We start from the raw sequence: 12,921 nt of genomic DNA on the forward strand, positions 1-12,921 counted from the left end.
CAAGGAGAGGTCTGGCCGTCGCCTTGGGCTGCCAGAGGGTGTTACCATCTCTGTCGTATTAGATACTCGCTCGTGTGCCTATTTTCATATGTATGTGGATTAATTTTTCTCACATTTGTGGATCGCCAGTCACAGCCTCTGAGTGTCTTGCTCTATAACAGTTTTGACAGTTTCTGTTATTCTTTTTTTTTTTTTTAAAGATTTATTTATACAAGCACTGGGTACAGTCAGAAGCGCGGGAGGGGGAGAGAATTCACCAGAGCCAGAGCGGGAAGAAGAACAACCAGACAGACGGAGGACACTGCTGAGCAGTAGGCCCAGCAGGAGAGGTCTGTGCACCATGTGGGACCCTCACCGGCAGCCGGGGATCGAACCGGCGCTGCAGAGGCTGCGGGCAGCTTCACAGCCCAGCGCTCAACCACTGCGCCACCGGGGCAGGCCCTACTCATTATTTTTTTTTTTTTTAAACTGATCCTCACATTATTTTTTAGGTAATGTTGGTTGACATCACTCAAGGACCTAGGTTCACACCTCCTGGCGTGCATTTCCCCCTTCCCCCCATCCTTTCAGCATATTAAATATACTTAGGAAACCGGTATTATCGTGTAGTTCTGGACTTGAGCCTCATCCTAATAGAGTGTGGTCCTGCTGTGAATCCTCACTCATCGTGCACGACAGTTACACTCTGCACCACCCAGCTCTGTGGTCTGTAGTCTCTGTGTGCCCAGAGGAATGTCTTGTTTCTCAGCTAACAGGAATATTTCACCTCTACACATTGTAGGGCCTTCTGCTGAGCCAGTGGATCCACGACCGAACAGACAGGCACACAACACTGTTTTAGGTTTGCTTCTTCTCGAATATGTTTGAAAAGCCATAGAGCTAGTAGAGTGACCCCTGGTTGTAGCTAATAGAGTACAATGTGCAGGGGGCGTGTCAGGTTCTGCCCGTGTCCTCACAAGGCCTCTCACTCCCCCCTGTGCTGTGCAGGCCCCGCTGACCTTCGCCGATGTGGCTGTGCACTTCACCCAGGAGGAGTGGCGGCTCCTGGCCCCCGCGCAGAAGGCCCTGTACCGGGAGGTGATGCTGGAGAACTACAGCCACCTGGTGTCCGTGGGTGAGGACAGCACCCCTGTGTCGCTCAAGGGGTCCTGCCAGTGGTCTTTCCACGCTCAGCTTCTGAAGGCTCTGGAGTGTCTGTGGTGCTCTGAGGTGGTGGAGTCTCAGCCTCCTCTCTGGTCCACAAGAGGTAAGTATCTCACCTGAGGTAACAGCCTTGCTTATATAGAGGGTTCCGCACCACACGGCCCTCACTGTGTCTCCGTCTCTTGTGTCCCCTGACCGGGTTACCAAGCCTGCCGGCCTGATGCACTCTCTGGGTTGGAAGGGGGAGAATGCCCGTGGACACGAGAAGGGGAAATGCAGGGTGGTGCCTGCTCGAGTGAGGAACAGCAGGGGCAGGTGTGGAGACCACATCCTGCGGGAGGAGGAGGGGGGTGGCTTTGAGGGCTCTGAGGGGAGGGCAGCTGCGCCCCCAAGTATCGTCCCCCATGTGGGAACTCTCTTCTTTTTGGGTGTCCAGAGGCAGACACACCCCTTGTCTCTTCTGGGCATGATCCCTTTTTATTTCCTCTACGTCGTATGCTTGTTTGCCCAGTTTTCCCCTTCCTGGGTTCTTTAGTCTTTCCCTTTTTCAAACTCCTCCACCTTCTTAGTTATGAAATTCCAGCTTCCCAGCTCTCCCTGCAGAGCGGTTGCAGTTCCTCCCAGTCTTCCACTGTGGCTCCTTCTTGCCCTTGGGGTGATGGCCCTCCTTTTCCTGCCTCCCGCCCCTTCTTGAGGCTGAGCCCCCAGGGTGGCTCTGTCCTGTGCCTCTGTGGCTTCCTTCTCTGTCCCCCCCCCCCACCACCAGGTTCTCAAATTTCATTTCCCATTTTCTCATCTGATCTGCTCTCTGTCCCAGATCTTTTTTCTACAAAGCAAAATTGTGTTGTGTCCTTAGGAGAGGTCCAGAAGGATATATCCATGTCATTAACGCAGACTTGAGAAATTTAGATAATTTCTTCACCTCTGAGGCAGCTCTCCTGCCCAGCACTGCAGGGAATGGCCCCTTCTTCCCTGCAGACGAGCCTGGAGCTTGGTGTCTCAGTCACACCTGCGCCTCTTCATCAGGCAGCTGGTGCTGCACACAGTGGCTGTCCCAGAATTCTCTTGTATTTACTAATCTGTCACTTGTTTCCATGTCAGTGTCACCCTGTGGGAGTAGTCCCACGCCTCCACACGCCATGCACTTTACATCTGCGCCAGTGTCCTGTCCTCCTCCTCCTGCCTGCCCGCCCCCCCGCCCCGCATCACTCTGGATTTTTGCTTTGCCCATACATGTTCCATGAGCTCCTTCTTTAAAGGCCTCAGCTGTTCACGATGACACTTTAATTAGAAAAGAGATTTTAATAGTCTGTGTTCTCAGTTCCAGCCTGCACCAATTATGCCCTCATGCCTACTTCTAGTTAGTTCCTTTGTGTATTAATTATGAACTTTCATCCCACTTACAGATGTTGCCATATATTCACATCCTGAAATAGTTCACTTTCTTCTCTTCATATTCTGACAACATTAAGTCCCCATGAGCGCACTGTCAGCAGAGGCGCAGTGCTCCCTGCACTGCTAGGGAGTCTGGTAAACCCTGCTCAGAGTTCCCTTCTTCCCTAATTCTCCATTGTGCTCCTTCCATGAGGTGGCTTCCTTCGTTCATTCCCTTTAAATGATGCTTTGGTAGCCTAGATTGTTCTTTCAGATAATAGCAGGGAGGAAAATCATACAGATGGAAAGCATAACTGCTTTTACCTTTTTTTTCCTAACATCACTGGCTAGTTGGTTTTCTTTTTTTTAATCTTTTCCCCAATGTACAGGGAACTTTAAGCTGTATTTATATATAACTTTAAGTTATATTTACATTTGTCACTAAAGAGGCCTCATAAAGGTAGTTTAAAATATACCTTATATCAAGTCAAGATGATGTAAGAATTTATTTTTCTTTTCTTTGATAGATATCTCAAAATTTGATGATCATCTGTCAGAGTACTTACAAAAAGAGAGCATGGAGAATGTTCCAGAACCGTGGTACCAACACAACACATTTGAAAATGCTGTTCATCAGAGCAGAAATCAGTTTGTGTTAAGGGAAAGTCATGATCTGTTTGACTTACATAGAAAACGTATAACATCAGATTTCATTTCAGTTAAGCAGAGCAAAAGCTGTGAAACAAAGAATGCTGCTGAGTTTATTGGAGATGGGGAATCTTTTCTCCATGCTAACCATAAACAGTGTCAGCCTGAAATTCACCTCCCTGAAAGCCAAAAACTCATCAGCACTAAGTCACAAGTGTTCAAGCATCAGAAAACTCAAAAAATAAAGAAGTCACATGTGTGTAGGGAATGTGGGAAAGCCTTCATGAAGAAGTCTTTGCTTAGTGACCACCACAATCTTCATACAGGGGAGAAACCCCATCGATGTAGTGTGTGTGGGAAAGCATTCTCTGGAAAGGTCATGCTCACTGAACACCAGAAGACACATACCGGGGCAAAACCTTATGAATGTACTGACTGTGGAAAAGTCTTTCTCAAGAAATCACGGCTCAGTGTACATCAGAAAACACATACAGGAGAGAAACCATTTATATGCAGTGAATGTGGAAAAAGCTTCATCCAGAAGGGGAATCTCATGGTACATATACGAGTACACACAGGAGAGAAGCCATACATATGCAGTGAATGTGGAAAAGGCTTCAGCCAGAAGACATGCCTCACAGTACATCAGCGACTTCACACAGGAAAGACTCCTTTTGTGTGTAGTGTTTGTGGAAAGTCCTGTTCCCAGAAGACAGGTCTCATTAAACATCAAAGAATTCACACAGGAGAGAAACCCTATGAATGTAACGAATGTGGAAAAGCCTTCATTGAGAAGTCACAACTCGTTGTGCATCAGAGAATCCACACAGGAGAGAGACCATATGGATGCAATAAATGTGGAAAATCATTCAGAAGTAAGTCAGTTCTCAATGAACATCAGAGAACTCATTCAGTCAAGGTAGAAATTCCTCCTTGTAGGAGGCACGGCCCATCCCAGGCCAGAGCAGTCCTGCAGGAAAAAAACATAGTTAATTCAGTGACTCTGCCAGTGTCTTCTTTGGCCCCTCAGACAACACTAAATATTACTGGGCTCCTGGTGGACAGGAATGTGGTCCAAGTGGGCCAGCCTGTGGCCAGAGGTGCACCCTTGGGAGACAGCAGCGGATATGCACAGGATGGAGACCTTACGAATGCAGTGAATCTGGTTGTGCCTTCAGTCATCAATTGCATCTTATATTATGTCACAGAAAACCAGTAGGAAGATCTCAGAAGAGCTTCACGTGGAAGTAGGTAAGTCAGAATTTCTAGCTCATAGCTGTCAAGCATATACTGATAAATTATAGGAACCTGATAAATTATAGAAACTGTAAAGTCTAAACACATATACCTCAATTGCTTTATTGTGTTAAATGAGGGAAGCGTAATTCATCAATATGAAGCAAATCAGTATGTGAATTTTTAGTACATTTTTTACATCATGTTTCATTTTTGCTCAATGTATGCACTTTCGTCTTGGTTATAGTCCCCATACAATTCCCACCCCCTTGTTTTGATCCTCCTCCCTCCTCCCCCCGCACCCCTCGTAGTATGTCTAGTTTATAGTTGCTTGTTGGTTTTGATTTTTACTTTATTATAATTAGGTTTTTCCTTGGTCCCTTATTTAGGTTTTCTAAATTCCTGCTATGAGTGAGACCATCCGGTACTTTTCTTTTTCTTTTTGGCTTATTTCGCTGAGCATGATCCCTTCTAGCTCCTTCCATGTTGTTGCAAATTGCATGAGTTTATCTTTTTTGATTGCTGAGTAATATTCCATTGTGTATATGTAACACATCTTCTTGATCCAGTCATCTATTTTTGGACATTTGGGTAGTATGTGAAATTTTAAAGCATATTAGGTAATATGTATCCGAAATGTTGCTAGGAGTGAAAAATCCTGCACAGGCTAATTTTGGTATGATATATGGATTGTATGTGTCAATTTTGTTTCACCAGTCCTGCGTGAATGATTAATTCAGAACTGGGTGTTTATATTCATACTATGTAAAAGTTTATGTTATGGCAAGGGATTTATGGAACCCTGACCTTGTACTGTTGCCATTTCCTCATTTATTGATAATTACCACATATTTTATGTGGATGTGGCTGTGTTCCCAAGCTGAGGACGCAGTGGTGAGCAAAACGGAAGAATCATGGTCTGCTGGAGACAGCACTGAGGCTGTGGATTAAGTGAGGTCTTTATGTTAATCTATTGAGAGGATGTAAATGTGGTAAACTAGATCTAGAGCCCAGGGGGATATGCCAATTTATTGTTGGACTAGCACATTATTATTTGATAATTCTTTTTTTTTTAAGATTTGTTTATTTATGCATACAAGAACCAGGGTACAGGTGAGAGGTGCGGGAGGGTGAGAGGATTCACCAGAGACAAAGTGGGGAGCAGAACAGTCAGATAGACTAAAAACAATGCTGAGGGGAGTTGTGGGCAAGACTGGAAAGGTCTGCTGCACCATGTGGGTATCTCCCTGGCCGGCCAGGGATCAAACCCGCTTGGACTGCTTCACAGCACTGTGCTCAACCCCCTGTGCCACCAGAGAGGCCCTATTTTGATAATTCTTTTTTTTTTTTAAAGATTATTTATGCATACAAGAGCGGGGGTACAGGCCAGAGATGCAGGGAGGCGGGGAGAGGATTCACCAGAGACAGAGTGGGGGAACAGAACAGGCAGATTGACTGAAACACTGCTGAGGGGAGCAGCAGGTGGGACAGGAGAGGTCTCCTGCGCCATGTGGGTTTCTCTCTGGCTGGCTGGGGATCGAACGCATGCTGCAGAGGCTGCGGATTGCTTCATAGTGCAGTGCTTAACCCCTTGCGCCACCAAGGAGGCCCTTATTTTGATAATTCTTCATGTAATTCAACACTACTAAACACATGTTATTTTTTAACGCCCATATTTATTTCCATAAGTACATAAGAAATTTCCTGTTCAGTGACTTTAAATTTTAGTATTTAAAGATTCGAAAACTGGTATGGTGAAACCTCAGTTTCCTCCACTGCACATTTCATGTGACAGTGGCTGCAGAAGTGGGTAGCACAGATGCTGGGCAGGACGGTGCGACCGTGATAGAAACATCATCATCTCCACAGTGCTGGAGAGCTGGATTGTATGGAAATCATGGTTTCCATGATTTTAGATTTCTCAGACCAGAGGGGAAACGTCATACGTAGATTTGGCATCCCTGCGGTTCCAGCCAACGCCGCCCTCCATCTGTTTGCAGACCTCAGCCCCTCCTGACGTGACACAGCCTGGTGGTGTAGAGCGGGTCTGACCTGAGGCCACCTGATTCGGCTCTTGCCCTGCCAGCCCAGGCTGTGTCCTTTGAGTAAGGCACTTAACTCTCCTATGAGTTTTACTTAGTTCTATCTGTAATATCGTGTCACAGGCTTGTCCTGAGAAGCAGGTGTAAAAGTGCCTGCTGGGTCTTGAGTGACATTGTTTGAATCAGTCAGAGACACTTGGTTCAAAACATAAAGCCACAAGTGAGGGGCACTGAGTCTCATGCGACCCGTCGTCCGGCTGGCTTTCCCCCGACCTCCTGCGTCCTGTGCTGCACTCGTTTATTGTGAGTCTTTCTAGTGCTTGCCATGGAAATTCACACACGCAGATAGTATTTTTGCCCATCTCTTTTCAAAAGGTAATTTGCGCCGCTCTACCGTATTTGGCGAGCACCGAGGAGGAGCAGAGCCGCACAGGCATTGAGCAGGGAGGGCCGTCTCCTGTCCAGCACTTCCAGCCTCCCTTCACAGCCCAGCTGAGGGTGGCACCTAGTGTTCCATTTCCAGCCTGAGCCCCCAGGGAGTGAGGAAGGTACGGAGGTCAGCCTGAGGAAGCTACGTCCATTGGGAGGGCCATCCGTCGGGATTATAATGGCCCAGAAGGGCAGATGATCAAGCATTTCTCAGACACATGCGCTCTTCCCTGCTAGGTGCCCTCTGGGCAAGCCTTTCCTAAGCAACTTAGTGCGCTTGCATCTTCCTAGTTAACAAGGGTGTGGAAGCTGGGACTGATCTGGAATGCAGCCCCAAACACTGTGTGGAGGAAGGACAATTAAGACTCGGGAGGGACATCTGTGTAACAGTATCCTCTCGGCGCTTCCTGGGTGCCAAGCGCGTCACCGAAGAGAACGGATTTGCAATGTGTTGGTCACGAATGTGGCCACAAGGCCTTGGGGACCAGCAGAAGTCAGTCTCGAAGGGAAGGCAGGGAGTTATGGCAGATGGGGAGAATCGCCTTGGTCTTTGCTTGTGGACAGCCTTAAGTGTCCCCTGATCTTGCTGTAGTCTCATTGACCACCAGATTTGGGGTTTTATGGAAGGTACAATAAAAGTTGTTTGTCATGTGGGAAAAGGAGGGAGCTGGGCAGCCGCCTAGCTAGTGATGCGCACAGTCAGTAATAGTTTGCAGAAGTGAACCCAATCCTGGGTCGAGTAGAGAGGAGTGGTTGAAGAGTCATTTATGAGTCAGTTTTAGCCAGAATTGGTGGCTCCAGTGGTGATGGCTTGTGGATTGGCTCTGGTGGACACTCTCAGCTTTTCACATCAACTTTAATTACAAGCAAGATCATGCAAGTCTTCGTTTTTGTTCTGCTGTGTAATAGGGGCTGCTGGATATGAAGCAGAGGCAGGGAAGTTAAGACTGGAGGGAAAGGACCTTTCATTTTTAGACTCGCTTAGTTTGAGGAGCTATGGGACTAAAGGAGGAAGCGTATTTTGATCCTAGGTTTATAAAAACTTAGATTAGCTAATTACACACTCAATGAAGATACTCTCCTCCCACTAAATCCACTCAAAAGTTTGAAATGTGTGTGCTTATGAAGTTTGCCATATGGTGATTATATTGTTCTGGATACTAATATTTCATCATTTCAAGAAGTTATTTTTAAAATACTGCTAATTCTGTATCAATACTTAAAAAAAAACATTTATTTATACATACACTGGGGTACAAAGTTGGGGAGAGGTGAAAGGATTAACCAGAGACAGATTGGGGAACAGAACAGGCAGACTGATGAAACACACTGCTGAGGGGAGCAGCAGGCCAGACAGGAGAGGTCTGCTGCACCATGTGGGTAGCTCTGTGGCTCGTGATTGAACTCGCCCTGCAGAGGCCACAGATAGCTTCACAGTGCTGTGCCTAAACCCCTGCGCCACCAGGGAGGCCCTAATTCTGTATTGATTTTTTTTGACGGCTGTATACTGTTCTATTTAAGGAGTGTTTACCCGTCCATTCACCAGAACATTCAGGTTATTGATTCTTAAAATGTTTACCAAGCGTCCGTAGTTCATATAAAAATTTTTAACAATATTCTTAGCACTGGAATTTCTAGATCACCTGGAAGGAGAAAGCTACGTTGTGCAGAATACCCGGATGGTCTGGTAAAGGGGCCCCGTCGGCTCCCCCACCTCCCTGGCACGCCCGAGCAGCTGGTGTTTCTGTGTTTCTTGTGTCCTTGGGGCTGGTGCAGACCAGACACCGCGCTGCTCAGCGTTTCCTCACTCGGGGGTGTCCTTTGTCTTCCAGGGGATGTTCACCCACCCTGAAGCCTGACCCCACCTCCCTAGCAGAGGGCCCCGCACCTGCTCCAGACCCTCACGCCCGCCCCCGCCGCTGGCCCCGCCCCTCCCAACGGGCTCCTCCCCCACCACTGGCCCCGCCCCTCCCAACTGCCTCCCCTGCTTCCCGCACACGGCTTCGCCCACTTCCGCCCCCATCATGCTGCTGGCCCCGCCCCTTGCAGCGGGCTCCGCCCTCGCCTCTGGCCCGCCCCTTCCAACGTGCTCCTCCCTCGCCGGTGGCCCCGCCCTTTTCAACAGGCTCCGGCCCCGCCACTGGCCCCGCCCCATCCAACGGGCTCCGCCCTCGCCGCTGGCCCCGCCCGATCCAACGGGCAAGGCCCCATCACCCGCAGGACCGCGCGCACGGCCGCCCCCTCACACCGCTGCGGCCGCCCCGGGCCCACCAACCGCCTGGGGTCTGTTCTCTCCGGCCGTCGCCGTCCCTTCAGTCCCGGCGCCCCCGTGTCCATGGGGCGACCGGGACTCCGGCCCTCGGACCGGGCTCGTGCTCGCGGCCCTGACTCCTGAGAGGCGCGGCCGCGGCGCCGCCCTCTGTGGCACAGGCTGAGGGGGCGGCGTCGGCTGCGGCCCGGCTCCCGCGGCCTTGCTGGGCCCGGTGCTGCGGCCCACGTCGAGGAGGGAAGGCGGTCAGGTTCCAGGACGTGATTTCGATTCACGCCTTGAGCGGATGTGGGGGTGGGGTGGGGGTGGGGGTGGGGGTGGGGCGCGGCGGGCGTGGTCACGTGACGTCACGGAGCCAGCATCCCCAGAACCCGAACCCCGGGAGACGCTGCCCTGACCCAGCCCGGCCAGGAGCGACCCTGGAGACAGCCCGGAGGTCCGGGGAGGAGGGTGGGCCCTGGGACGTCTTTCTGCCTTCGCCTTCGCGGGGCAGCTCTGGGGGGAGGGGTGCTGGCCCCAGTGATGGGCTGCGGCCTGGGGGTTCTGGGGCCGGTCACCGGGAGCCCCGGGTCGGTGGAGTTGAAGGTCACGAGATGAACGACCCCTTGTCTGGCTTTGGCGCTGGCCTGAATGATCCTGCTTGGCGGCTCGTATTCATCACTGGGTCTGTCGACTGGGCGTCTTATCCAGCTTCGCGGTTTACTGTGGGGCGCACCATGAAGGGCGGGGGTGTGTGTGTCGGGGAGAGGATGTTATTGAAGGAGACTTGCTGGATCAGAGTTTAGATGGAACTTGGAGTCGTGTTGTTGTTGAATGGCGGGGGTGTGGATGCTTGTGTGTGGGCGCGAGGCCCGGGACTGAGCTTTGGAGACCAGGGTCTGGGAGGAGGGGGGTAGTGGTTGAGGTCCTGACTACCGGGCTCGAGGATACAATACCCACCAGGTCCCAATCTCCTTTCAAGTCCTTCCCGCCTCAGGTACTAGGTAAACACCGGGTACCACTTTTTAAAAGCTAAATACATTTTAATAAAGATACTTACATTTTAAAGGTTGCAGATTCGGAGTGCAACTTAAATGTTAGATTATTGAGCAATCTTTTGGGCTGGGTGTTTAATGGCCGTCATACAAATCATTGACCTCAAGTCAAGTCGAAGGCCACTATAACCACTGTACATTTTTCCCCAAAGGAAATAACTCCAAGTTCTAAAACTGCAATTTTACAAACGTAGAAAAGCAGCTTCTGGCGGCATCAGAAACTGGCTGTGCCGATGTCACTGGATGAATCTACTGGATGTCAATCAGGAGGTGAAAGATCCAACTTTTGCCTTGTCCTCCTTCCCCATAGCGCTTATTTGGGGGGCACCCTTGCCAGCATAAGGGTGTCAGCACGTGGTTCCCACCCAGTGGGGCCAGGTGAGGAGCAGCAGTGTTCTCCCCGTCTGCAGGGGCTCTGTTCATGGAAATGGGGAGGCCAGACTCAGAACCCAGTGCTTCGGCTCGGTCCAGCTTCATTTCTATTTTTTTATTCATTTAGATTTATTTATTCATGCATACAAGAATTGGGGTACATCCTGCCAATGTATGGGATGGTGAGAGTTTTCATCGGACAGAGCGGTGAACAGAGCAGGCAGTCTGACTGAAATACACTGCTGAGGGGAGCAGCAGGCGAGTGAGGAGAGGTCTGCCACACCACATGGGCTTTTCCCCTGCTGGCCAGGATTGAACCCGTGCTGCAGAGGCTGGGGACAGCTTCATAGTGCTGAGCTGGACTGCCTGCACCACCAGGGAGTCCCCGTCAGCTTCATTTCTATAAATTTAAATTGTCTGTGTCTGTAAGATAGTGTCCTGAGTCCAGACTTTTATGACTCCTGGTGAACGGTGGTAACGACTGCTGGCTAGTGCTGTCCAGCTCTGTTGACAGGTGACCGGCACTCTGTACTTCAGGTGGACACTGTATGGGTTTGGCAGCCACCACATCTGGCTACAGTGAATTCTTTGTTCCCCCTGATTGTAAAACCCTGTGGTGGTTGTTCTTGGAGCCCGAGGTCTCTTGGCGTTGAGCATGGGTGGGAACTCACAGTGCCCCGTCCTCTTGTCAGGCACTGTCCTGGTGATGGGCTGTGGCTCTCTGTTGTGTAGCTATTACCATAGTCCTTAGTTTCAGCTTTTGGCCTTCTGTCGGCTCTCGTCTAGCGTGCAGGTGGGTGGCCATTCGGCCATTCCGGCATCAGTCCTCCCTCTCTGACCGCCCCGATATCAAGAACACTGACCTGACAGTAACCTTGGTCTCACTGGCCTGCTGAAGTGCACGCCTCTGGGTGGGCACAGATGGTAATGACAGCTTCGATGTATGAAGACACATGTAACCAGCTGCACATGCCCGCATCTCATCCAGCTACAGAGTGCTATGACACTGTCCCTTCTCCCCACTGTGGTAACCCCATAGAACCAGAACCCCACTGCTGTCAAGGAGAGAGCCTGGCTCGAGGGCCTTTACGGCCCTTCTCCGCTGATGTGACCCACAGAAAACACTTCTGGCTTGTCAGCCAGTGGCTTTCTCAAAACGTGGGGGGATCCTTTGGTGAAAGTCCAACAAAGGCCCTGGTATCTGTGACACATTCAACTGGCTGAGGATATCCCAGCACGTCAGGTGCCTCAGGGAGACGTGGTTTCTCAAGTTTCTGTGTGGACTTTTTGAGAGTGACAGGTGAATAAACCACCCAATATTCTGCCCATATATACAACATACGTATTTCCAGTAAGATTGGGGCATCTTCTAAACTTGACCCACACAAAGCAGAGCCTGGAAACACTACAGTCACAGCTCATGAGCAGAAACGGGCTGACACTTGGAAAACACATAGCGAGAAAGGTGGCGATGTTCACCAGCCAACAGCTGGGATTGTCAAAATGAGCGACACAGATGTGGATGATGGAGGAGACGGTATGAAACGCCAAGAAGCTGCTAGCCAGGAGGAGGATGCTCTGGGTGGCTCTGGCCTCGGGGGAGGATCTGGGGTGGTCACTCGTCCTGTGAAGGTGGTGGACCCTCTGCCGGTGCCTGTGCAGGAAGAGGACCATGGAGCTGCTGGCCCAGATGATGAGCACAGAAAACGAAAGTTCAGGGAAGACGACAAGCGCAGAGTAGAGTATGTCCGTGGTTCTGTCATGGCCCTTGGAGGAACAGTACCCAAAGTCCCTTTCCCTGGTCAGGTTTTCACTGCTCCATTTGCTGGACACATACACCAAAGAAGGAAAGAGGCTGTGTACCAACAGGCACAGGACCCAGCAGAGGAGAATGAGGATGCTAAGGTTTTTGGGGGATTTTGTTTTCCGAGTCTTCCAGCAGGTGCTCATGGGACTGATGGTGATGGCCTGGAACACACTCAAGAGGCAGGTGGTGCTGATGGACATGCCCCTGCCCACCCGCTGCACATACAGAAGAAGTTTGCACCCTGAATCATCCGTGAAGTGTTTCCATCCAAGAGCTGAGGTCATCTGGGGGACCCCTTCAGAGAGAATGACCAAGGAATTGGAGAGAACCACATGCTTCAGAATTAAGTCTATGGACCTCGGCCGCCAGCCAGGGAGGCGAAGGAAGAGTTGATGAAGAAGGGAGAAATTTCCCAGGACACCCACTACCGTGTGCGCTAAGAAGATGACACCTACTGTCAGGTCTCTGGAGGTCAGTCTATCATTTGTCACGTTTCTCTTTGAATTATGAGAGCGGTCGTTCCTGGGGAGAGGGGCCCACAGAAACTCATTGACACCAGGCGTGATT

General features: G+C 50.3%; 1 protein-coding gene across 9 annotated transcripts in view; it reads left to right on the forward strand.

Annotated features, from left to right (window-relative positions):
* The window catches only part of LOC119249634 (zinc finger protein 350-like), a 99,042-nt gene that overhangs the window by 3,026 nt on the left and 83,095 nt on the right, over window positions 1–12,921 (forward strand). For all 9 annotated transcript variants that reach the window (XR_008552566.1, XR_005126175.2, XR_005126174.2 and 6 more), the window contains exons 3-4: window positions 988–1,246; window positions 3,045–4,416. Coding sequence is in view for 5 of the 9 variants with exons in the window: in XM_037517078.2 (XP_037372975.1) it covers window positions 988–1,246; window positions 3,045–4,384 (1,599 nt within the window). In the remaining 4 variants the exon portion in view is untranslated. The remainder of the gene's footprint in view (window positions 1–987; window positions 1,247–3,044; window positions 4,417–12,921) is intronic.

The sequence above is a fragment of the Talpa occidentalis genome, unplaced genomic scaffold (assembly GCF_014898055.3).
Source record: "Talpa occidentalis isolate TD23 unplaced genomic scaffold, MPIMG_talOcc4v2.1 talOcc4.17, whole genome shotgun sequence".
Classification (NCBI taxonomy): Eukaryota; Metazoa; Chordata; class Mammalia; order Eulipotyphla; family Talpidae; genus Talpa; species Talpa occidentalis.